At 39.0% G+C, this 26761-nt stretch overlaps 2 protein-coding genes across 5 annotated transcripts; one reads left to right on the forward strand and one right to left on the reverse strand.

The window, feature by feature from the left end:
* Positions 1-171: 171 nt before the first annotated feature.
* LOC145477356 (transforming acidic coiled-coil-containing protein 3-like) lies at positions 172-20093 on the forward strand. Of its 4 annotated transcripts, XM_081455517.1 has the most exons (20): positions 172-228; positions 318-459; positions 1483-1644; positions 2207-2253; positions 2623-2858; positions 4013-4345; positions 5088-5146; positions 7306-7378; positions 7966-8017; positions 8548-8707; positions 9415-9540; positions 12747-12815; positions 13433-13501; positions 13793-13881; positions 14715-14758; positions 15209-15276; positions 15778-15870; positions 16735-16841; positions 17330-17450; positions 18213-20093. In XM_081455517.1, the coding sequence occupies exons 5-20, from the start codon at positions 2648-2650 to the stop codon at positions 18282-18284; spliced, it is 1746 nt and encodes a 581-aa protein (XP_081311643.1). In that variant the 5' UTR covers positions 172-228; positions 318-459; positions 1483-1644; positions 2207-2253; positions 2623-2647; the 3' UTR covers positions 18285-20093. The 4 variants fall into 4 exon arrangements, with proteins under 4 accessions (XP_081311643.1, XP_081311640.1, XP_081311641.1 ...); XM_081455514.1 differs by lacking the exon at positions 172-228 and having other exon boundaries at positions 254-459; XM_081455515.1 differs by lacking the exon at positions 172-228 and having other exon boundaries at positions 254-459; positions 7969-8017.
* A 1263-nt stretch (positions 20094-21356) lies between these two features.
* LOC145477402 (uncharacterized) lies at positions 21357-25409 on the reverse strand. The gene has a single exon (XM_081455522.1). The coding sequence runs from the start codon at positions 25280-25282 to the stop codon at positions 24227-24229; it is 1056 nt and encodes a 351-aa protein (XP_081311648.1). The 5' UTR covers positions 25283-25409; the 3' UTR covers positions 21357-24226.
* Between the last annotated feature and the right edge of the window lie 1352 nt (positions 25410-26761).

A 26761-nucleotide genomic window follows, 5' to 3' on the forward strand; every position in this document is an offset into this window, starting at 1 on the left:
TAGAGAAAAGAGCTGGAGATTTGAGAAACATAGTTCTTTTAATAGCTCCACTTCTTCAATCCTTAAGTCCAGTCCAGTTTTTATTCTTTCTTCTTCCGGTGCCTCTTCTTCCTAAGATTTTAAGACGATTAGCACTGGGGAGGAGAGACAGCAGTGCGCATGCTTACTGCACGACGGTCAGTGTTCACGCGGGCTCAGGAAAATAGGCGGCCAACGGTTCACGAAATGGTAAAACTTTGAATTTTATTGTTGTTTTATTGTTTGCGGGATATTTTAGGGTTCGCAAGGTTTAACGTTTTATGATAAATGGATTTTAGGACGTCAAGTCAGGAATTAGCTGATAAAGAGAACCAGGGCATCCCAGATAATTGTCAAAATGGGGAGAAGCCGCGAGTCGTGTCGATATTGAAGTCTTCCCAAAAAGGAAACTGCCTTTTGGAGCCGAAAAAATCGTCGAAAGTATGTACAATAAGCGTGGTTAACACAAGGAAATAGTTTAATGTCACTTTTAACCAGTAGCACTGTGTTTCTGCTCAGTTGGTTAGTTTTGACAGAAAACAATCTTTTAATAACCTAGCTTCACAGATAGACCGGCCCCAGGCGAAGGGTTACAATCGGTCACGAAGAAGGCTTTTTACATTTTTCATGAAAAGTAGTTTACACAACTTGCATATAATCTTGGGATTCAAGTGTCATTTGCATGGCAAGAAGCCCTCTTCATGTAACTTAGCGGTATAACAAAGTGGTTCGTTCATGCATCTTTTGGCGATAATAATCTTTCCTTGTTATATTTTCGATCATATCACCGTTCCCATGGCTAATTTCGTGAATAAAACATTTGATCCTACTCAGTTCGTTGTCGGCTTGGCAGGATTTTTTTTTTTTACTTTCTTTAATTTAATACAATTTAATAGGAGCTGAATCTAACCTTTTTTAAACCCAACAATAACTTAAACTTTAATTTCACAAACATTGAATAAGCTTACATGCATCAGTGTCGTTTATGCAATTATTGGTTAAGTATATTAATGTGCATGTACCGCTGTGAAGTTATAATCACTGCTAATTACAATATTTTGACATTTTTATTCATTTTATATGAACATGTTTGTAATTTTAATGGCAAACGTTTTGTAAACGTGTAAAATAATGTACATGTTAAGTGATTCTTCAGAGTTTATAATTTGAGCCTTTCTAATAGATGTTTGCCTGCATTTTGTATCTGTAAAAAAGAAATGACACTCTTGTATCTGTCTTGGATGGGAGATTAGAAACCTGATGTATGAAAAGATATTTCACCATTCCTCATCAACAATACGTAGGTGCCTCCTTGAGAGGACATTTTAGTGGAGGATTTGGGACCCTATATTCCATGTACCTGCTCAAAATAGGTTACTTTTCACTTCGTCTGTTGAATTAAGAGTTCTCTCATCAATCAATTATCAATATTGTTATGCTGGCTTGTCTGCATTTACATAACAGGTGTCCTTTAAAAATTCTCCTGTGCGTCACACAATCCCTTACAGCAAAGAATTACTCCACTATTGGGAGGAAATTCGGAAACTTGACGAGGAGCAAAATTGGACAGAGAGAACTCAAGTTGTAACCAAGGAAGATCACAAACTGTACATTGATATAGCAAGAGTGAGAAATATTTCCTATGTTTTATTTCTGATGACCATTTACATTAAGCCCATGGTTATTACACATGACAGCATCCAGCCAAGCTGAATCTCTTAGTCATTCATGGCTAGAAATGCAGCAAGATGTTGTCATATGAATGGAGTTTTTGTGGGTTTTAGTCTCCTGAGGTCATGGCATGAATATTTCTTGCATTGCAAGAGAATTTAGTTCCTCTAGGCCTGCATGAGCTACATAGTCGAGGCTTAGAAGAAAAAAAATGAATGCCAGCTTGCCCTTTGGACCAGCAGCCATTTTTTTTTTTCTTGCCCCAGTTTACTTCTTTTAGCATTTAGTTGATAGACAACTTGCCTGGGTCCTTGCCCATTGGGCAAGCAAGAATGAAAAGCTACATGTACTTGCCTGGCAGGAAAATCTTCTTGTCCTGAATGGCTGGACAGCACTTTTTTCAGCCCTGATGCTGATCTTGAAAAATTCATTGGCCAATAAAACTGGGCATACCTCATTTTCATAGATGCCTGTACAATACTTGTTTAACAAACACTGCATTGTTTTCCTTCCACAGGAGTTAGTTGACAAACTTATAACTGACTTGCCCTGCTTTACATGTAGGTAAGAGGAGTTGACTTGTAAACACAAAATGGTTACCATACTGTACATGTACTGTTCAAAACATTTTACATGCAGTGAAATGTATTGCTTATTAAAATAAAGGTTCAAAACATCTCTTTTAATGGTGCATAATGTCAACAGGAGGTGTCAAGGGTGAAATGATAAATTAAATATTATTAATTAATTTTATGGAGCCAGTTTTGAAAGAAGCACCACTAGACAACATTGGACCTCTTAATTCTGAAACCTCAGTTCTCAAAGTGTGCTTCTTTAAGCTGGTGTTTCATAGTTGAGGCTGATTGATTAAGAGAAAATGCATGAAGCTCTGTTTATCATGACTGATGATTTTATTTTCAACCAACTTCACAGTGAGCAAGCAACTACTGCAGCAAATATGACAACAAGTTCTGACCTCCCAGAAATAAATGCACCGGAAATATCCCCCAGTGATGATATCAGTGATGGGAGTGCAGCATATTTGGATGCAGGTGATGATGATCTAGAGGGAGAGCTCATGTCAGACTTTTCAAAGCTTCAAATCGATAGCAATGACTGTCCACGGACATTTTCACCTATCGGCAGTGAGAGGACATCACCTGAACAAGGTTTGCAGCACTTGTGATTAACTTCGCTATGGGGTTTTTGATATATAGTGAACTTGGTTAAGATATTTCAAAACAATAGTAGTAAAGTTAGTTCTTTGTTATATTTCTGACCTCCTGGAAGATGCTCACTGAGTCTTACAAAAGGATTTCACTTAAACTGTGCTACCTTGAACTCACAAGGGAAACCAATTTGATACACAATCACGGCTTGAAATAACGGTCGTCCGGTCATCCAGGACAAGTACAGATTTTCCTACTGGGCAAGTAACTTCTCATTCTCACTTGCCGAATGGACAAGGGCCCAGGCAATAGAGGAGTTCACGCTCTAAAGGGCATTATGGGTTATTAGGCCAAGGTTGTAAAGAAACAGGAGCAAAATATAGATTTTCTTCATACTTCCATTCTGAGTTTCATTTTCAAGAAGAAACTTTTACTGTAAATGCAGAAACCTCTTTTCTACTTTTATTAGAGTCGATTTAGCTAGGCATTAGCCTACATGTACTTATCAGAGTGACTGAGATGTTATTTTTGTGGCTTGAGTGGCTAAGACTTAATCAAATAATTTGGTTTTAACCGTAAAAATAATCCTATGCCCACAACAATCACTCGATCAAAAACACTGGTAAAAAGGCGTTTCTCCATCTACAGTATATGTTTTGTCTCCAAATGTGAAATCGGAATGGAATTATAAAGACAAACATTTGTTCACGGCTTTGCTTCTTTGTAAATTTGCCCTTTGGCTAATAACCCATACCGCTAAATTAATGCCCCTTAGAGTGTGAACTCCACTATTCGTCTGCCAAGCAGTAAATAACTAAGAAAAAATTAAACTAAGACTTGCCATGGGAAAGCAAAATTTAAGAGCTTCTTGTTGAAGGGCAAGAGTTTTGTTTGAGCCTTTAGAATGAGTGCAGTTCAATATACATAGTCATGTAGCTAATAGTGCTTGACTGAAAAAGCACATGATACTATCATAGAAGGGAAAGTGATTTGAGTTTGGGATATGGAGGAGTTCAAGATACCAGAGTTTGAGGTAGATGTACACGTAGTGAAGTCGTCCTTTTTTACAAGCTGATACAGTTCAGCAGCAGGCTAATTTTGTGTAATAAAATTATAATTATAATACTAAATAAAACTTTATGTATGCTTTGCAGATAATTTAATGGATAGCAATGAAGACATTGACAAACTCCTAGCTCCACATGAAAATGACAATCTAGAAGACGATTTGCTTTCAACAGGAAATACTAGAACGGATAACTTGTTGAAGGAAATAACAAGTGACGAACGCTCTTACAAGTCTGCTGGACTGTTTTCTGTGAATCCCTCAGACCTTGAGAATGAGTTCCAAGAGGATCAAGCTCTTGAAGATCTGGTCAGCAGTGAAAAGACTGCAGACATTCAGGACTTGTTTGCAAAGGATGCTGAAAATCAACAAGAGGATGACAATCAGTTTGGAGATGATGCGTTTAAACCAGCTAGTGAAGGTACTTATATCATTTCTGATATCATGTATTTTATTTACACTTACATGTACATTGAACAAGCTCACAACTTTTTCAAGACAAGAATTTTGTGGGTGTAAGGTTTTCATTTCAAAGTACATGTAGCATTGTTAGTGCTAAATATCTCAAAACAAAGAATTAACAAATTGACGTCAGTTTTTCATGCATCTGTCCTTTATTGATCATGAATTTTGTCAACGTTGTCAAAGTAGCTGCTTTGACAATGTTATGATAAAATTCATTGTCAATAACAGGACAGATGCATTAGAAACTGATGTCTTGATTTGTTTTTTACAATAACAAATTGTCCGTTCTCGCTTGCTGATGCATCGCATAAATGATAAATTTATGTGTCTGTCCACTTATTGACAAGGAAAATTAGCCACTGAGCATGCGGGAATTTCTGCAGTTATCGTAAAGAAATAAATAGATAAATGTGTGGTACCAGAAAAATCCATCCCTCCCCTTGCCCCTCTGGAAATTCCAATTAAGTTATGCTTCATACCTTTCTTTAAATTTTGTGGTCTTAGACTTACAGACCCCCACCCCAAAACCCAAACTACATATTTCTTGCAATGCTACAACAATGTTACTTGACTAACATTGGTATTGTTAAAATTTATCTGTACTGTGACATTGTGTACTGTAGGTTAATTGGGTATGAATGATTCTGCCCAATACACTGGTCACTGTGTGTGATGTTCTGATTGTGTTTTTACAACAGCTATGTGGGAACTTGACTATCTTGAGCAGTGCGGCAATAGTGATAAAGACTTTGAAATGGTAAGTGCTGAGTGCTTTTTGAATGATTTTGTTTTGTGTGTACATTCATTACTTGAAATTAATGACGTTCAACTTTCTGAAATGCACAGCAAAGTTCATCTCATTCCCACATTAGTACAACTTAATCCTACAATGTATTAATTTAATCCAAAAATTAATTTGTTTTAATCCTTTCTTTTAGCAGCTTCTGCAATAAAAAATATCCTACTTTTAAGTGGATTTATTGACTCATATTAACTTGTGATCTCTGTTCATTATCATAAAATTAAAGAACTCATAAGAAGCAGGTTGTTCCTGTGCCTCAAAAAGAAGTGTCAAGTTCTTTATATCTACAGCTGTACCTGAGTAAATAACAGTTACATTGTTAATACCTACTTGTCTGTTGTCTGGTATAGCTGTTTTCACTTTTCATTTGAAAATTTTTTATTAAGTAAAATGTATTAAGTAAAATGTAAATTTTAATACCTGTACATGTAAAGCTTTTGAGTATCGTATCAATTTCTTCAAGCAGTGTTCTTTCATTGTCTCTAATCGATGTAGACTACACTAGCCTAATTAAGTTACAAGTATGTCCAAATTGTCATGACAAAGTACTGTACCTGTTTTATGGGTCTTTGATTTCTCTTCAGTTTTGTCACCCTGTGTTTATTACACTGTAGATCCTGAATGATATAAATTTTAAGTGATCTTCAAATTGAATTAGGCCACAAAATTGTACAATGAGATCATTCTTTGATTCAATTCAAACCCCTGCCAGACGATGGTTATGAATTATTTATAATGCCATGGAGGTCTTTTCAGACAAATTATGTGGCCTGTCTTGGTTCTTATTTTGATGCTGCACTCTGCCTATATTGGCCAGTTTAAGGTAAATATGTCACACTTGAACACCTGCCAGGATTGATCTCATTGACTGAATAACAAGCAAATATAGTACAGACCTCACAAGTTGTCAGGCTTGGAAAAAAATATACTGGTAATTCCAATTCAGTGAAATTAAATCACAAATGAAGAAAATCTTTGTTAAGATTGCAGGTAAGTAAGTAGTTTAATTTGTGTTCACATGTACAAGACTTCTAAATTTTGGCAATTCCAGGAGCACTTAGAAGATATATTAAGCAATTATCTCAGGTGATATTATTTTGAGGAAAAGAAAAGGTTTCGGATATGATTTAATTCATCGGACATACCGGTAATTTTTTGTCTGAGGAAGTCCTCTTTGAGTGTTGCATGTAATTGCCATGTGCTTGCTGGTTTGGGTCAACTGATTACATGTGACCGTATGAATTAAATTTTGGAAGAGTTATTCTCTTGTCAAGGCAGCTTGTAAAGCTTATCAGCCAAACAAGACTTTGTTAGACTTGCCACAGAACTTAGGCATAATTGCTATTAGTCAAAGTTATATCCTTAAGCCTCAGTCCTTGTAGCTCAAAAGAAAGAAAATTTAAAGGACAGTTGATTTAGTAGAATGGTGTTAAACTACTTTATGTTAACTAAATTTTATTAGTTGTTACTTAAATACAGATGTTTGTTTGAATATTGACCATGACAGCAGAGTTCTATATAACTAAGTAAGATTTCTATCAGGTGGAATTTTGACTGTATCTCGCTGGAAAGGTGGCAGACAATTTAGATTACAGTTAAATATGGTTTTTCAGGCAGAAAATTAAGAATGGTCAGACAAGTTCTTAGGTGGTCATTTTTTCAGCAAAGTTTTCTGGCTAATTTTTACTTCCTTGGTTGCAGTTGTTCATCTTTTCCCTTGCTCTTCAAAACTTGTTGAGAAGATGACTGATTGTCGGCAAAATTGCTGAGGCATTCCAAAACAGTGAATAGCAGAGTGAAGCATGGACTACCCTCATGACATTACATTGCATGACATTACATTACATTACATTACATTACATTACATTACATTGTATTGTATTACATTGTATTGTATTACATTGCAGTGTGTTACATTGTCTTTCATTGCTGCAATACATTGTCTTCGTTAATTGCATAAAAATGTTCTTTTTAGTGAAGATTACTGCCAAGATTTCTATTAAGTAGTTGAACATTGAAATTGGAGTGCTTCTGTCAGTGGTTTGATCCTCTTGATTTAGATCAGATGTGTACAGTTAAACTATACTTATGAATTGTTTATATTGTTCTTTCAGTCAGCCCTGGCCCGTCAGTCTCTGTATGTTAAGTTTGATCCACTTGTCAAGGGGGCAACTCCTCAAAGTCCAGGTAAATACATGTAGCAAGGCAAGGGGTATTTTTGACATTGATACCTAAATCAGGGCAAGAAAAAAAGTGACTTCCGGTTGTTTGGGATAAGTAGATTATTCCTCTAAACAAGTACATGTAACTTTTCATTCTCTCTTGCCCGATGGGCAAGGGATCAGGCAAGTTGTCAGCCAACTAAATCATTAAAAGAGCAAACTAAGACTTGCCCAGGGCAACCAAAATTTGAGAGCTACTTGTCCCAAGGGTAAGAGCCTTGTAAATGTGGCCTTACATGTATGTCCCAGCTGGGATGAAGAGAATGAGTAAGTGAGTAAGTGATTAAGTAAGACAGGTACATAAATTTCACACTTTTGATAGGGGTTTCATTAACGTTTACAGCAGGAGGACAACTGGTATTCACAGGCGGGCAAAACTATTTGAACTGAACTTCTTTATAAGAAAACCTTTCCTCTACATTGTAGATGGCCAAGCCAGACAGACAGAATCATCCTCACAGCCATAATAAGACCCCTGACTTTTGAGATGGTTTCACCATTATCAATTCCACTTGCAAATAGTTAATTGTAATTGTAATAATATTGATTCAACAGCAAAGGGCACAATGGGCATGAGAGATAAGGTACCACCAAAGCTGCCAAGGTGAGGGTTCTACACAAGTTTTATTGTGATCATTCTCTTCGTTTAATTTTCATTTGGATGTATTTTTCGTTGTTCAGCGGTTTGGGTACTTAATTTTATTTCTATTTTTCTGGTGGGTTGGTGGAGGCAGAACTAGTCAGTTTATTTTTTTAATTTTTTTTTTTTTTTAATGTGACACCCACCTCACCCCACCCACCTGCTCATCTGGAGCATTGTTTAGCTATGCTGCTGGGTAGATCTGGTCCCAATCCCTGTAGCGGGGGGGGGGGGGGGGGGGAGGGGAGGGGTGGGGATCATTGTATTGTATTTTGAATCATGTACTTGCAAGATTATTTGCTCTTAATCTTTAACCTAACTTCCAGGGGAAGGTACAATTTTTCTACTAATTGTTCCATTCAGTAGGAAACTAGGGTTTATTTTAAGCACTTGAATTATTACCTAACCTGTCTGTCCCTGCCTTTTCTCTCTTCCTGGTCATGGATCTGCTGTTATTTATTTACTTATGTGTTTGTTTGCATTGTGCACACCAGCATGGGTGACAACCTTCTGTTGATGGATTCCCCAGCGCCCCGTGCGAGGTCCTCAGTGTTACCTGGACACCATATTAACAGGGAACATGCATTGTTAGAACAGGCTGACAGTCCGTGTGGAGTAGACAGATTATTGAATTTCTCTCCTAGAGTGAACGAGGTAAGTATTTCGTCATTTCGTCATTCGTCATAGATGACTGCCTTGGGGAATAGTTGGAATGCTCAGTCAAGCGTTAAGTACATTGTACTTCGTAGTTGTAAGCCCAGCCGTTCTGTTACAGTAGTTTGTCACGTAATCGTCTCTTTAGGGGGAGGAAAAATGCGTGACACCACAAAAAGACCGCTTTGTTGTTTTCCTCCCTCCCACCCCGGTGATACTTTAAATGACTTTAATTTTGCGGGATTTTCATTAATTTTATGTATAAAGATTCGTCGGCTCATTGATAAAATAAACCTAAAACGAAAGAGAGAAAAATTCCGACATCACAAGTTAATTTTATTATGACTCGTAACTTTTTCAAATATTCCTGTCAAGTGTTTCAGTTTCTTTCCGTTAAAGATCCCATATTTAAAAAAAAACCTTTCATTCGATCCACCACGAATTTTTAATAATTTCCTACCCCGAGACTTATTAAAATTGCCATTAATTACTCGTAAGTTGATGAACGCTTCAGTTTTTATCACCGACTTTTGCATGACGATGCCCACAATTTTCTAGCTTTATTTGGAATGTTAATGGTATGTAAATTTTTCATTTTTAACAGCATTTTCCTTCAGACTCTAGCGGAAGCCCAAGCTATTTTTAAAGAATATCCCCTGCTGTGTCAAGTCGAAAACATTTGTGTGTAATTTTTTTTTTTTTTTCAGGGGGCCAAAACCGGCGTTGAAAAAGAAGATATTGTTGTGGAACAATCTGACAACGTTGTGGAAACACAGCCTGCGCAAGAAATCAGCAACATTGAGGTGAAAGAGGAGGAACCGCCACGGGGGAAGGTAAAAACTAAATACTTACATCGTCGATGTATAATTTTTTGTTTTCAAAAATGTTGTGTTTTAAAGTGTTTTATCGGCATTACACTCGATTAAAATGGAGTATTTGCGAAAGAAATATTTCACCTTTTCTGCCGATATGTGCCTGGAACAATCATGTAAACATAAAAAGGTTGCGAAATGATTTTTTGGCTTGGCAACAGAAATTTAAAATCAGATCCGGCTGAATTTATAGGATCACTGTGGTCTAACGTATAATTATACTGCAAGTAATTGTTCGGTAATTTCTTCAAGGAAGTTGTTCTTTGTGCTATTCGCCCTCTGAAACTGCAAACGCGAAGTATTTCATACTGGTGCTACACGTATTTTGCAAAGTAGTAGTCTTAATTCTCCTTCTGACTTTGTCGTTTGGTCAGATTTTCTGGGTAGCTTAAGCATTCATGGGCACCCGCAGCTCGCTTTAAAATTCCAGATTCCATTCAGATTATAATTCGGGCTGAATCTTTGTATTGCTTTCATTCTTGTGTGAGTCAATATGAATGATAATTTCATCGATGGACAGATTTCAAAGGGTTTCTACTTATGCCCGCATACATGTATGACTGATAACATGTTTCCGATTTTCTCAGATACATTCTTACTGTACTTTCGCTCTACATTTTTTTTATAGTAGGGCGTCTTTGGAGTAAATATGCGAGCAAAACTAATAACTATACAAAATTGAACCTTATAACAAAGTGTTTTGTAATCGTCTCAGACGGTGATTTTACATGCAAAATTCTTTACTTCTGGGGGTGGAATTTCAAATCAGTTTTGCTATTATTTGCCTTTGAAATCAGGTCAAAACTAAGATTTGTTGGCGGCATGAATTTAAATCTATCCCTGACTTCTGATCAAATATATTTATAAGCCTTGAGTTAGTGTAGAAAGAATTTCGTTTTCATGTTCAAAGTTTTGGAATATGAAATCCCACAATTACGACTTGTTTTGCTCAAATGTTGCGAGGAAGCCATTTTAGCGATTGTTTAAAAAATTTAAGTGAACAGAGATTAACTTTTTTTAATTTATCGTATAGAATAAATTCGCAATTTAACACGAAAGTGGTATAAATCTTTTCGTAATAAATGATTTTTTCGTGCGAACCTTTGTTTTGACTTGCTTGTTGTCAAACGAACAGATGGCTTGCGGATTCATCCCTTAGTGATTTTGTGGTCATTTAATATTAATGATCTGTAAGCGATGTGACTGGTATTTTGGCGTGCATTTTAAAAACATAAACATCGGATCACTACCCGTATAAGGGTACTTACCGGGATAATGCTGGCTTTTCATTGGTCAGTATGTTGAGTGACCTGTCATGTCAGATTGCAGATGTGGTAATGGCTTTATTTGGAATCCATTAGCGCGCGAAAACCGTTCGTGAAAAAACCACCGGTGGATAGCGGTTTTCAAATCGCGCTATAAACACAAGTAGCGGTATTGCCAAGATTTGAAGCAACGGAACTTTAAATGCCATTTGAAGAGGTCAACGAGCCATGAAGATTTGTGGATGTCGTTTTTTAAAAGGCTCGCAATTTTCTGGCGCGGTGAAATGGCTTCGCCGACTTCGCTCTGGGTGTTGCGGCTTTTTCCATTGTTGATTACGTGATCAGTGGCCCGATCAAAGAGCACAGAACAAAGATCATGTATTTGTGGAGTTTTATCAGGGCATTCGGTTGTTTGGGGAACTCGGACCATAAAAAAGCCGTGAAAAAAGAGGTTAGCGCAACGTTCTTTTGAGTTTTTGTCGTCTGTAATTTTCTGTGAATGTCTCTCTCACTATCTATGAATCTATGAAGTGTTTTTGAAACAGTGTTCGCCGTGCGGAGAACTTTTGTTAGCTTTCTTGTAAAGTTTATTTTCTTTACGCATTACCTTGCTTCACCTAGCTCGGGATTTGTAAAATGCGCTACTTTTCGGTTTAACTAACTTATCCCCATACGTTTTGTTCATCTCCATGCCATCATCTCCTGTGTCCAAGCTCAAAATGGTAAATCTCATTGGTGTTTTCCATACATTTAAGTTCTGCGAGTTTTGCGATACATCAAGGCAATAACCCTCAGTTGATGAATTTCTTTATTCTTATTACCTGTCTGCTGGAAACTATTTTTGAATTGCAAGGAGAAAATAGACCGTTGATCAAAGCGTTAACAGCACTATTATTGGAATGACAGCGACCATCTTCAGGATCACATGATTAATATTTCAGCCAAAGGCAACAGTTATGCATAACATTTCAACTTATTATGGACTTAAAAGTGAAGTTCACTCCGGAAAACGTTTTTTTTTTTTGTCAACGCTAATAAAAACGTCACCGAAGTTTCAGCTTCTAAAGTGCAGATTTTCCCTATAAAATTCGTCTCCAAAGAAGCCCAAAATTCGACATCGTTGCCGCCATTTTGAACAGTACTCAGCAGCCAGGCCGCGTTTTCGTGACGTCATTCAGTCCAAGACATTTTGTCCAAAAGGCTTCCGACAACCCTTTTAACTACCACTCTGGATTACGGCTGCTCTAAAGCCGTATTATAGCGAAACATGCTCCAAACTCCGACAATGAATTCAGAAAGCAGTGAAGATAGGGAAGTGGATAATCGCTTGTCAGTTGCAGGTTTTTCTCCTTCCCGTCAATTTCATGTCGGTCGGAATTACGTCACATAAACACGGCCTGGCTGCCAAGTACAGTTCGGCGGCCTCCGAAGTCGCTTCTTTCGAGACGAATTTCTTTAGGATAGCAGGCACTTTAGTGGCTGAAACTTCGATGAGTGTAAAAGTTGAATGTTTACTTGCTATAGGCGAAGACAAAAATATAAGCTTTTTGGAGTGACCTCCTTCAACGCTGGGGGTAACCCTGCGATGGACTAGCATCCCATCCAGGGGGGAGTAGAAATACTCCTAGTCGCTTCATGCTACAGAAACCGGGATAAGCTCCGGCCTGATGGGCCACTTGGCTCGTATGCAGACTTTACCTATAGTGACTTAATTTTCGCCTTGGCCATCATTTTTAATTTCGTTCGCCTAGCGCTAACATTGTTGTTGTTTCATTTTCGCCCAATCACACGCAGAGAAGCCACGTAAACAAAATAAATCAAAAATCGCCCATTCCACAGTTAGCTCTTGACATTATAACTCTTCATCTCGTTTGACGCTTTGTTTGACGTTTAACTTGCTAGGCGCTGTTGTACAGCCAAGAGGACTTAGATGAAGCCGTCAAGAGAGAGACGGACGCGCTTCGCAAACAGGTGAGGCCTTTGGCCTTTAGCCCCGTCCACACTACGCCGGAGAAGATTGAAAACGCGGCTTTTTTTCTTCGGCAAGGCCTACCGTCCACTCTAATCCGTCACTAAAACGGAGCTTTTAGAAAACGCTCTTCAAACCGGAGGAATTTGAAAATACCGGTTTTACGTTTTAGTGTGGAAGCAAAACACTTTTAAAACTAATTTACAGGTATTCCACATAAACGAAATATAAATTTAAAAGCAAATATAATTATAACATATGGCTCGTCACGCAATCTTTGAAGCTATGCTAGTAATGTATGATTTGTATAAATTGAAGACGTGACAAAAACCTACACGTACTGTCATTTGGAAGGTTTTACACCAGGTCTTTCCATACACTTAATTTAAAACTCTTTGAAACCCCACTGCTGGCGGTAACGACCAGTTAATTCTCTTCCAGCTTGGTTTCTGCAGAAGAGTTCAACTGTTGAAGCAGTGTGTTACACCACAGTAATCACTTACGAGAGCTTTCACTTAAAGTGATCTCGGTAAAGAAGCTAATGTTTGCAACTTGCAGTTGTTGTTCAGTTACGTATGACTGTATTGATGCGGTATTTTCTTTTTCTTTTGGTCGCTAGGCGTTGTTTTATAGCAAGGAAGAGTTCGCCGCGGCTGTCAGAAAAGAGACCGAGGCCTTGCGTCAGCAGGTACGTCACACTTATCGCCAAATAAAGTAATATCAAAGAACTTCGGCTTAATTCAAGTAGGTTCCCTTGTAGCTAAGTTTAATACAGATTAAAAATCGATCGATTCTTGTCGGTAGTTCGATCTTAAGAATTGGTTCTGAGTTTGATCGCAGTAGGTGATTCTATCAGATCCAAATTCCCATTCATGTTCTGATGAACCAAAGTTCACTGGTGAGCTGGGTCACTGCGACTGGTTTCTAAATCTAGTTTCAGATGGTAGTTGAAATTTCTATTTTTGTTTGCATTTTTCAGATGAAAGAAGAGGCTACGATTCGTGACATGGAAAGTAAAGAACTCACGGAGAGAAATCAGCAGCTGAAGAGAGAAACCGGAGAATTAAGGTAGATCACCCCAGAACAGTTCAAGAATTCGTTGTCTTACCTACACTAATCTACCATATCCTACCTACCTACCTACTTATCTACCTACCAACCTATTAAGCAATATTCTCGTCCCCAGAGGCCGCGTTCCTTTTGGTCAACACCAAGAATCGCGACCTTTGGCCGGACCCGATTTTCTGAGCATACGCAGAGTACTCGTTTCGTATTCACAGCCAATTATCAGATTTGTCAGATTTGACGGGAAGTCCGTGAATCGCGGAATTCCAGTGTTGGACCGGCCCAGAGGTCGCGATTCTCGGTGCTGACCAATAGGAGCGCGACCCTAGGGACGAAAATGATTAAGTAAGAGTTAAAGGTCATTTGAGACCCTGCTGAGCATGTGTGGCGATTTGATTTCTTATCCGACGGACGTTTCGAAAGAAAAAGAAAAAAAGAAAATGAATAAAAGATAGGAGGACAAACGTCGGAATCTTCGTAGAGCTGCAGATGTGCATGCAAGTTGGAAGTAGAGTATGTGTTCTTATATTCAACGGACACGGCCTTCACACAACATAAACATGATAAATATTCTTTACAAACAAAAGGTCAAAAGCCGGCGGATGAAGAGATTTTCGAAAGGCACGTGAGACTCCAAGCTGACCCGCGGCGACTTCATGACGCCCGTTATAGTATTACGATTTGTATTGGTTAAAAATTGTGTCAATCAAGTCCGCACATGCGCTTTATCGTGACAATGGCCCTTTCAGTTGGATTTTGTAATATCCACATATTTTGAGTTTTTGACACTTAGATATTTAGAACATTCCTTATGAGCTGTTGCCCATTTTCGGCAGGGTCGTGATGCAAGAATACGAGAAGACCATCGCAGACATGATAGGTAACCAACTCTTAACGTTGGCACACACAAGGGGACTAATCCCTGCCACTAGTCCCCTGAAGAGTTTACACTAAGGGACTGGTCGCAGGGACGAAATGTTAGTCCCTGCGACTAGACTTTGTGACAAAAATGGCTTGTCCCCGCGACTTGTTGCAGGGACTAGTTCCCTCGTGTGTGTCGACCTTTATGACTCAAACGGCCCCCTGATACTCACCCAAAGCCAACTGCGAGTTTTCCAAACGTTTCAGTCACTCAAAGATCTCCATGCACCTTCACATGCAATAGGCAGCTACGAAATATAAAAAATTGTAACTTGTTTCCGAAACTCTTCCATATAACACAAAAGAAAATAGTTTAAAATAGCTGGCTACTGGTTTTTCCATTCTGCGGCACTGTTGTTCGCTATGGAGCGTTTACTTATTAAAAGCTATTCTTAATTTTTCTTGACAGAAAAGAATCAGAAGTCTCAGGATCTATATAACCATTCGACTTCAGAAGTAGCGAAAGAAAGAGACCAGGTAATGTTGTGTCAGATAATGTGAGCTGGCACAAAGAAACAAACCAACTGTATTAGATTAAGAGAACAAGCAGACTATGAGCCCGTATTGCACTTTATTAAAACTGGATCATTGCATAATACAGTTCGATAGTTTTCATTGGCTTTGCCATCATGGGTTATGAGCCATTATACCATGTTCTACAGTTATGGTAAGCTTTCGCGTGATTTTGTGGGGCGTCCTTATTTTTATTTTAGTTTAGTTTGCTATGTTTTGGGGGCGTTTTTGATAAAACAAGTATTCCACTCGCGCTTGTTGGATATGAGGATTACAGCCAACTTGGTGCTACGCGCCTCGTTGGCTATTTACCATCTCATATCCAACGTGCGCTTGTGTAATGTTTGTCGTATTTTGTTTTCGTCATTCGCACGCGCCTTCAACTCGCGGAATATCAGCGCGTCTTATACGTGAAACCGTCGAATGCGGTGTATTTAAGGCTTATTTTCCTTTTGTCTTTTACAGTTGCAAGCTGACTTGACAGCCGTAGAGACGGCCTTCTCAGACCTTCACAGAAGATACGAGAAACTCAAAGGAGTGGTGGAGAACTTTAAAAAGGTAATGCGTGCTTCCTGTTAGTGAATTACTGTCAAGTTCCTTTTAAGAATAACATATTTCTTAGTTGTTTTTTTTTTTTTTTGTACTCCTCGAAAGCGGATAGGATAAAAGCGGGTTTTTATCGTTGAAAATTGGTCACACCCTTTAACTGTAAGCTAAGAAGTGACTCGGTTTTTAACAGATAGCTGTGATCTGATATCTACCCAATTTATTGTGAGTGGTGAAATTGACTGACATTTTAACCAATAGCTTTGAAATCGCCGAAAATTTAACTTAAGAAGGAATCCACCAGAAGGTCGAGTAACAAGTGGACAAACACTTTGTACGGCGATTATTTGCGTCATATTGAAACTTCTGTGCAACTATTTTAAACATCTTCTCAAAGGAAATCATTTCTAACAACACCAGATGTCGAAAACAAAGTTCATTTTGAAGTTCATATGAAACACTTGAAAGTATTGGTGAAATGACACTGATGATGAAATTTTACCTGAGTTTGCACAGCTTCTCTGAACTTTAAAATATTTTTTCTCCAGTTCCTATGGGAAATTGTTTTTGGTGTTATTTCTGGCAATTATTTTTAGCTTCAGCCTTAGAAAATGCAAAAAGGATTTTAATATACCTAACATTCCGGTACAAGATTTTTGTCCCCTAAAATTGAAATTGCTCGATTTCCTATGGGATTCGTCTTATTTCCTAGACCCTCGTAAAAATTACTGTTTGTTAGTAAATCCTTGAAATAGCGAAAAGAAAAGAAATCTCAGGTATCTTTTGCGTCATATACGCGGCTTTTGTTTAATGTAGATTTTTTTTTATTGTTTCATATACGATATTGAAATGCACTTCTCTCCTTTGTTATTGCAGAACGAAGAAATATTGAAAAAGGCAACAACTGACTACCAGGAAAAATTAAAAAAATCCGAAGAAAAGTATCGCTTGTTAAAGAAACACGCTGAAGAAAAAATCGAGAGGTTTGTATTGACTTGTTTTTGCTGAGAACAGGCATATATTTACACTAGAATCTTTGCCTAAAAGATCAATGACGGTGAAAGACGTCTACATTTTAGGAAAGGAGTTCATAGATCCTCGTATAGAGATTTTCTTTTTGACAGTGTTCCCAAGCAATAAAATTTGTCTGCTTTGGCAAATGAGGTCTGTTCTCCCATTGCTATTGTTTGGGAAGACAGACATGACCGCCATTACCGAAAACGCTATATGCAAAATCTTCTAAAAATATAAACGGTCATGAACAAGAGAAATTCATGTCAACTTTTTCGGCTTACGTCCTCTACAAACTTTTCCACGTTAAGAAAAAAGCATTTTATGTTTTTATTATGCAAGGGGCGGCCCGGAAACAAAACGCTCTTAGAGCTATTTTGCTTTTGTTTGGTGATGTTGTCGCTGCGGCTCTGCGTACTAATTTTTTTTCATTTGTTTATTTTATTTTAATTTTTTTTAGTGCAAATATCGAGATTACTCGAGTACGGAAATCCAACGAGTCTGAGATAGCTGTAATGAGAGCTGCTCTCAAGAAAGAACAAACCAAGTCAGCTAGTTTAGAGATGAGTCTACAGCAGAAGGTATGATGATAGCAATTTCACGCGTTTTTGTAATTTCTGCCCAAGGCCCTGTCCACACTTTGCCGGAGAATTTTAAAAACGCAACAATCACCGTTCATTAAACGATTTTGAATTTGTGGTTGCGGAAAACTTGGGAGGGGAAATCACGTTACAGGGCTACAAATAACAGTCGGTCATCGGACATTCGCTGACCAAAATTTGCCCATGTCCGACGAAATTCCAACTGTGGTGGGGCATGATGTCCGGGCAATTTTTTTATCGTAAATTATTTTACGGTAAGGATGAATAAAAATCTACCTTGAGTAAATCTGACTCCTTTTGGTGATGTCCGACGACTATTTGTTTTGTCTGACGAAGATGGTGTCTTAGTAGGACATATGTCCTTTCAAGAGAAAAAAAAAAATTATTGGCAGCCCTTCATTATTATCATGATCTAACCGTTTACGGAAAGCACCGTTTTCAAAATGTTTTCTGTCCAAGTGAAAACGCAAAGCCGACTTTTTCAAATTCCTCCGGTTTGAAGAGCGTTTTCGAAAAGCTCCGTTTTCGTGACGGATTAGTGTGGACGGTAGGCCTAACCGTCGAAATAGTTTTACGTTTTCAAATTTCTCTGGCGTAGTGTAGAGGAGGCCCGAAATTGCCTCGTGTCGACGCTGAATTTTATCATGATGCAAATGAGAAAAATTAAGCGTAAAAAAGAGCTATTAACAGGCCACAGGACTGATTATGATAGATATTTTCTTTCCTGCTTTTACTTTACAGGTATCCGAAAATGCAGAACTTACAGCAATATGCGACGAATTGATCAACAAAATGGGAGGACAACGGTCGTAGCATCACAAACGAGTGGTTTATTACTCCTGGTCTCCTCATCTCCCCCCCGGATCACCTTAATTTCCACACGGCGAGTTGTGAAGACGTATTATGGGGCAGTTGTGTTTCCGGGGAGGCTGTGCTGACGACAGACAGGACACTGTATATACGATGCGAAGGTGGTACACTCGCCAACATGAGAGTTCCTATAGTTGCCAACTTTTGTACATTAAGGAAGAAATTACTGAGAGTCCTGATTAATCGTTTATAGTAGAGATATTTAAGGCCGGTTTCAGCTCTAAAAATCATTCATAATGTGCGCGAGTACTTATAGTACAATACAATAACTATTTAAGTTCAGGTGGGCTTTATCTCAATAGCTCTGCGTGGAACGAGCTAAACCTCGGGCAAAGGACAAAATAATTCGCCGCAATTGCGGTTCGCCTTCTATCTAAATCTCGCCCATTTTTTTCCATCCTTGATTCTTTTAAGTTTGTTATCGCCACTCTGGTGTGTTTTTTTTTGCTTAGTTTGTAGGCCTCTATATTTCGCCTTGGTCTCCGAGATCAATTGACCGTGAAGGCCTCAGAGAAAGCCGTATAGGAACTAGGCAATAGGTCACCGTCGAGACATTAAAATTCAGCTTGATAGTAAGGCCTGGAGGACACAAACAAAGGAAATGGATAAACATGTCCTTCAATTCCCTTTCTTTGTGTCCTCTAAGCCTCACTGCCAAGCAGAATGTCGAAAACATTCTGTTCTGCCTCTGTAAAATACTTCTTTGAGAGTTCTTTTATTAATTTAGAGAGATCCTTTTGCATAGGAAAGGAAGTCTGGGTACCACAACAAAGCTAATGTAATGGCTTAGTGAAAGGCTGTGCGCTCTTTTTGGCCATAAAGTCATTTCAATAACTGTGATCGATGATGATGATAAATACAACTCAGAAAATATTTGACAGTTGGTTGTCGTAACAAGCGAACCTGCAAGTGAATCCTGCAATATAGGCAAAGCACTTTCCGTGTCTTTGTTGGTTCGCAGCATTCTTACCAAAGGTTATTCGTGAAAAGTCTAAACTGAAGAAAGTTGACTTGTAGTTATTTCCCAGAATTTTCCCTTCTCAGTATTTAAGGTTATCCTGGCATTTTGTATAATGTATTCAGGGCTTGAAAAAAGTGCCGGTTGCCCCGGACAAGCAGATTGTCCTGCCAGGGAAGTAACTTTTCATTCTTCCTTGCCCAATGAGCAAGGAATCAGGCAAGTCATCTGCAAACTTGGGCAAGCAAAATTTGAGAGCTGCTTGTCCAAAGTCAAGCTGGAATTTAATTTTTTTTCAAGCCCTGGATAAACTATTTGAGGGCATTGTTATCTCGACTCGCTTTTCAAACATTGTTACATCTCATAGTATTTTCCCGCCGTGGTTTGTTGAGGGGATATCAAACGAACTGTTGTTGGTAACTTGTAGTTGATGTATCGACTTAAACAATTGAAAAATCATATTAATTTTATTGGAGGTAAGCAAACTCTTAAATCATTGATCCAGTAGTTAGGGAGGTTTAAAAACACTAAGCGCTGTTACTTTAAAGAATCGGTTAAGCCTAGCCTTTTCCTACCCCGAATTTTTAATGGCCGTCGTTGGTCGTTCAACCGTCTGAAGTTTGTATGTGTAGAGACAGAAATTTGGCCTGACAATGTAAAGTTCTCACATTACGTTTCAGAAAGGAAACAACGCAATGTCCTAGAAGGTGGAAAATGTATCAATATGTTCCTTTTCTATTTTTCTAGGTTGTTTAATAATAAACAGTGGTTTAATAAATCGCAATTGTGTTTGATTAGTTGCCTTGAGTCGGATAGTCGCAGCCCTAGTGAGAAGCCTGTAGCGATACGATCTAGGCATGCAGTCGTAAGCAGAGTTTCCAATTTGCGCTTATGACTACAGTCGAACCTCTGGTTGGGAGCCCCTCTCAGCCACCAGTTTTTTAAAATACGATAAGTTCCCCAGTCAAATCACTATATTTCGAACCTCTTGTAAGCGACCACCACTCGTAAGCGACCGTGACCACTCTTAGAACTAAAAGTTTGAAATTTTCTTTTGTTTTTAAACTCCCATAAGCGACCATTGAATAAAAAGGTGTTGCAACATCACATTCCTACGTTGTATAAGAGACGGAAATTTCTCAACGGGAAGTGCTGGATTTTTTTCTGGAAATTGACTTTTCAACATGAAATAAAACATTTAAAACATGGGGTAAGGCTCCGCAGTTACCATATGCTAATGAGACAAAATTCTGACCCAATATGGCCTAAGTTCTCGTAAGCGACCACCTCCCTTAAACGACCAGCTAGGTTTGACCTTTTGGGTGGTCGCCTACAGGGGGTTTGACTGTATCCATCTGATATTGTGAAAACTAGATTGTCGGAGTCGAAGGCAGAAGCAAAATATAGGCCAATCACAGGGCTCGATTCCAGCTGTGGCCCGTCTTTCGAAGGTCCCGAAAAGTTTTCGCTTTATGATTACAGAGCTGTTTTATTCACATACTCTTAATATGAACAGAGGTTTCCTTCATACCAGGGGTTTTAGGCTAAAAATGGCTTTACAGGCCCGGAAAGTTTCCGGGGCTTTCGGGAAACGGGCCCCTGGGCCCTGCGAAAAAGACATTTTCAGTTAATCAGTATTTAGAGACAGAGAGAAAGCATCACCGAACCTCAAGGTTCGGCATTGTTTCCTCATTCACAAGCCTAAACGTTTCGTTTACATATTCCGATGCGAGTGCTACTGGGTGTGGTTCAGTTATCACCCTTAATGAGGATCATATCTGTCATGGACTTTAGGAACCATCCGAATGCTCCAAAAGTTCTACTTGGAGAGGGCTTGCCGCCGTTGATTTTCTCTCGAATCGTTCGCCCCAGTACTGTAGGGTTCCCTTGTCAAGTTGTTCACGGATAGTCAGTCGGCTGCAAAAATCGTCCAATTGGGAAGCATGAAGCTGCACAGACTAACTGTCAAATTTTCCAGTTTTGCGCTGCGCATAATATTAGTTTGGAGGTCCATTGGATCCAGCGAACGGAAAATGAGAGCAGATTATATATATCATTCGTCTTACTGACTTTCATGATTGGCACATTACTCCGGAATTTTTTTTCTCTCCGTTTAGAAGTCGGAGTTATGGGGTTCGCACACAGTTGACTGTTCGAATAATTTTTATACAGCAAAGCTTCAAACATTATTTTCTCGTTTTTGGAACCTGGTGACAACAGGGGTCGACTTTTTTGCTCAAAATCTAGAGTCTGAGAACTGTTTTGTGGTTCCTTCGGTACCTCTTGTTACTCGCTCCCTCCATTATGTGAATCTCCAGAAGGCGAGGGCTTCCATCGGGATACCACTATGGCCTTCGTCCAGTTCCTGGCCTCTACTGACAAGTAAATATAAGCAGTTTATGAAAAGTTGTTTCTTACAGAATGGAATCGAAGCTGTCACTTTAGGAAGGAATTTGAATTCGTTCCTGGGATCTGTACATTGTACAGGCAATGTTGTCGCCCTTAGACTGGAATTTTTGTAAAGAAAGTCTTGCGTGTTTGGTTATCTGAAAGCTAACTTGAAAGTGTTACTGCAGTGCGATTTTCAAAAGTCGTATCTCAATGGTCACGAGGAGGATGGATGGATGTGTTTAGAAAAATGACACTGGTCATATGCAGCGGCGATTGCTTGGTGAGCTGAAGCACTTGGATGTTCTAAAGGGGATTTATCCCTCAAATATTGCACGAAACTTTATGAAGGGCAGCTGTGTCCGTCCGTTTTATGTTCAGGAGCTGAATTTTAGCAGTCCACGTAGTCTAACACTGTGTATTAGACTACGTGGCCGAGATATTAGAGCGTAATTATTGTCCTGTGGCGGTATTGCGTAGGTATATCTAAGCAGCCGGCATAGACCAATCTAGTCAGTTACCCTTGTTCAGGCCTGTAAAGAAGAGGTTCTGTTGTTAATTAGTACCGACCTCTCGCATAGTGTTTCCGGGAGGTTGTTAAGGCTTCAAGTGCGCTGGAAAAGTGACGAGGCTAAGGACTTGTACGTATTAGAACCACAGTGTAGCCATTTCCAAGAAACAAGATATCTGAGAATTTAGCATAAAGTGCATTATATTCAGTTCTCTTGAAATCTATCTCAAGAAAAGGTTATAAGAGTGTTAGGGTCCGCATGCGATCCACCCATGCTTCGTTGTACCTGTTTTTGCGGACATTCAAGTGGTAAATAGTTTACGTTCGTTTGAAGGTATAGTGTAGTGAATTAGAACGTAACATTTTTTTTTTCTCTGTTTTGCTGCATTGTTCGTTCTCGGCAGAATAACTAGTCAAATCTTACCGACGTATGGCCCGGTTCCAGTACGTCTGTTTTCTTTACCCTGTTAACTTGGCAATTTTTTTCTTTCTTTTTCAGAACAAGGGTTATTCCTGAAAAGCAAGGTCAGTTGACTCTTGAAGCGTTGTTTTTCTATGTGTTGAATGCCTTTGCTGTAACCCTTTTTTCTCTGTATGCCAATTTGTGAGCTACCTAACGAGTAAAGTCGATAAAGCTTGTTTAGGAGACCTGTTTGCTCTAGATGCTTTTTTTTTTTAGAGAGGTTGAAAAATCATTTGAGGTTTATTTGGTACTCTTCAAGCTTATCACCTAAATTTCACTTGTTAGCTGCAGTGTCAGTTTATAAATCATGTCCACGGGTAGGTCCAGGGGTGGTATTAAAAGTGTGAGTGATTGACAGAAGCCTCCTGTTCAGGCTTCTCACTCAATCAACAAACGCCTCATTAGGACATAACATGGAGTACTCAAACAAAACTGTGTCTACTGAGCACTACTACCTTTAAAAACTTAACAGTTGGAACCACAGGTATCCCAAACTCACGATTCGAGGAATCGATCAAATATTAATGATTTATGTCCGCGTATCGAGTGAGACGTGACTGCCCGTGCGCGGTGTTGTGTTACACATTGGGCCGTTGAGAACTTGAGCGCTCTAGTACAAGGCATTGTATGGAATTTAAAATAACGAAGGATAAAATCGCGCAATGAAATAAAATGTTACTTTTTTTGAATAAAATTAAGAAAATATACTCACCTTGCCTGGTTTCTGTTGTCCATTTGGCCTATTTCGTCGTTTTGGGGGGGTTTTCAGGTGCTTGTCGCAGCTTTCTATCGTAGTCACGTCTCACTCTATACGCGTTAATATTTGATCGATTCCTCGAATCGTGACTTACTCAGGTTTCAAAAGGTCGGTTTCAAACATGCATGCTCAATTTCTGTTGTTCAGAAGTTCTGTTCCTTAAAACCCAAACAAATAATCAAATACAAGTTTTCCTTTTTCCGTTTCCTCGGTAGCATTAGCCCTATCTTACTATCCAGACCTATTTTCAATCTAAACTACTCACTCTGTGAGCAGATTCGCAAAACGTCTAACAGGAATCGAACGAGGGATGGAAGGATCGAGCTGATCTCCCATCTATACCCCAGTACAACGTGGATTTTCCAAGTTAAAAATGACCCCTTAGGGAATATTTCGTAATTGACAAAAATTACCTCTGAACAAGCTTGAGCTAGAATAAAATCAAGCACAACAAAACTGTATTTTAAGTACTTTCAGATAATGAATTACAGTACGTAGCTAAAGTTTGAAGACCATTCACAATGTATTCCATCTGCAGTCTAGTGAATTAGTTATAATGATTGATTATAAATACAGCAAGGTTCTGAAGGTGATAAAAGTTTCCTACCTTGACTGACTTTTGTGGGTGAAATTTCCTTTTTTTGTGGTTAACAGTGTTGCTAAAATCGGCTTTGCTGACCGATGTCTACTTTTAAAATAAGTCGACCACAGTTCTGACTATTAAGTTCACTAATGTCTCACTATTTACAGGAGTATTGGTTACGTCTTAGAGAGTCGTCGATTAAGCCTGACGTTGCATGATTGTAGTTTAATTCTGTGACTCTACAAGCGGTCCCGAGTCTTCGATGATCTCCAGCTTCGAGCTGAAAAGATTCTTCTCCTTGCCAAACCCCTGTTGATACTGCGAAACAAATATCTGCGAGTTGGGCGCGATTTGCAGTTTAACGGTTTCAGATTTCTCGGTGATTTCATTCCATTCTTGCTCGAGGATAACGTTTATTCCACCATACTTGCGCTCAAGGCTAAACTGATATTTGCTGATGGCCTCAGACAAACCACCAGCCTCGTAGTCTGCTAACTCGACGGACCAGTTGCGTTCTATGGCCGAGGACAGTTTTCTTCTCTTAAAGCCAACGGTTTTTGTGACGGTTCTTTCCAAGTCGACTGGAACGTTGGTGCTGTTTGCAAAGGAGCTAATATCACTCCAGGTACCAAACGCTCTTCCTTTAGTTTGCGCTAAGCCACCAGGAACAAAGTTGATCACTGATTCGTGAAGACTGAAATTGCCCGGTTTGCAGTTTTGATGCATATTCGTGCTTCTGTGGCAATTGACACCCCATTTGCTATCTTGCTTCAAACAGAAGACATAAACAGCGTCACCCCAGATGTAAAGACCATCTTGGAACTCTTTGTGAATGGGGTATTCAACGGGGTTTTCATCAGTGTTGATGTTCGTCACACTTCGGTAAATGCCCCTGTCGGCAAATACGATGTAGAAGAAGTGACAGTTACCATATGCACAGTAGTAGGAACTTCCTCCGCGGCAGTTGGGATGAAGACTGTGCACCTCAGCATCCTTGTCTAGACTCATATCGGTGACTCTTCGATACTCATTCCCTTTAATGATGTAGAAATAATTTGTGCTGCGGAATTCACCAGCCATGTAGTGATCGCCCCATCGACAGCCTGGACTCAGAGGGAAGATCCTGATATCTTTCCCTTCATGGAAATCTTTGCATCTCATATAGACACCCAGATCAGAACGGATAATGTAATAGTAGTCTTTGTCAGCACAAAAGTCGATTCCCCTAGCTTCAGGTGCACTCTTCGGGACGATCTCTGGGTAATCTGGAACATCGGACATCTTGTGATTTACCGAGATGAAGTAAACCTTTCGTTTTCAGCACTTGCGAAACGAACGCAGATTGCGGAAGTTGTTATGCCGATTGACATTATGGGTTAAATTGTAGTAATTGGGCGTCGCTTGCAGGTGATTGACGTTTGCAATTCTTAATTTATAGATCGTTTTCATGTGACGTCATCATTTTCTTATATCGGAAACTAAAGAGCCACCAAAGTTTTCATCCCCATCAGGCATAAGACGGGGTCAATTTATATCTGTTTACAATTTTACAGCTCAATAGTGTGCTTTGTTTGAAAACCAGTGTATTTTGAATTTCAGAGTTATGGCGGTGCGTGGCACAAAGCTTCAATCGCATTTGTCGAAAAATATATACCTATCAGGAGCCATAATCGGGGACGGAGACCGTAAGTCTTGGGATCCGCGCGCACCTATGATATGAGACAATTTTCCTATTTTTAGAACAAATTGCGCCATCCTGACGTCATATATCCGCGCGGATCCACGCACATGTCGAGGGCTCTCGCGTGGATGTTGTCACAAACAATGCTTGGTCATAACCCTACCCTGATAATTTCTTATTGTTTCTGTTTGTTTGGCGAGTTTGCAAAAGTTTTTGAAGGAAAGTCTGACGCGTACATTAAGTAGCTCATTTGCATAGTGCAGCGCGAGCACTTTCAAATCCGAGTCGGTGTTTTCAATTGTCAACAAATCTTGACAAAGATTTCTTTCGTTGTCTTTTGTGCTGAGATGCTGCAACAATTTTCACCAACGCCAAAAGGCTACTAACATCATGTGTGTTTCTTTAACATGCTGAAATTTTACATTGCGAAAATAAAATAGACAAGGAGTTTTGATAACTCAACCAACGAAATCGAAATCGTTATTCGAGTTGATTAAAGAAAGCGTCATCGTAACTTTGCTGATTATTTCCGCTGTATTCACATATTTTCAGCTAAGCTTTTAATATGGTCTCAAAAATTTATCAACCTTAAACATATTTAAAAACTACACTGATATTACTGAGTTCGATCTACGTTTTCACACGAAAGTGCAGGAGTCCAATTTGTCATGTTTTACTGACTGTACAAAACACGCATCGGCGGGCGCTCTTATTCATCGACAACCGACAATTTATTGGATTTTTACACGAACAAAACTGAGCAGCATCTACAGACATAAACTTTATTGTCACTTATTGGGCCTTGATAAAACAAGCGTTCCTTACAATTCAGGCGAAACTCAAACTTGCAATTATTTTTTTTTTACTTTTCGATCGAGATAGACTCTCAGGCTGGCGAAATCCTCGCAAGCGTGTGGTGAGAGGAGGGAAACTTTGAAGTCCTGAAACGCTGCTATATCCAAATATATCCAACTAGTTTTTTGCTGTGTTATGGAAAAGCTGTTAATCATCAACATATGTGAAACTTAGAGTGGAGTAATGTGGAGCTCTTGCAAAAGAAGTGAGCGGAACACAACTTG

This window comes from Orbicella franksi, chromosome 2, assembly GCF_964199315.1.
Source record: "Orbicella franksi chromosome 2, jaOrbFran1.1, whole genome shotgun sequence".
Taxonomy (NCBI): domain Eukaryota; kingdom Metazoa; phylum Cnidaria; class Anthozoa; order Scleractinia; family Merulinidae; genus Orbicella; species Orbicella franksi.

Excerpts from the sequence above, each read along its gene's own strand:
- LOC145477356 (XM_081455514.1), top strand. The coding sequence starts at position 307 with ATGGATTTTAGGACGTCAAGTCAGGAATTAGCTGATAAAGAGAACCAG. Across the intron at positions 4,346-5,087 it reads GTTTAAACCAGCTAGTGAAG|CTATGTGGGAACTTGACTAT; the intron begins GTACTTATATCA and ends TTTTTACAACAG. Across the intron at positions 17,451-18,212 it reads AGATGAGTCTACAGCAGAAG|GTATCCGAAAATGCAGAACT; the intron begins GTATGATGATAG and ends TTTACTTTACAG.
- LOC145477402 (XM_081455522.1), bottom strand. The coding sequence starts at position 25,282 with ATGTCCGATGTTCCAGATTACCCAGAGATCGTCCCGAAGAGTGCACCT.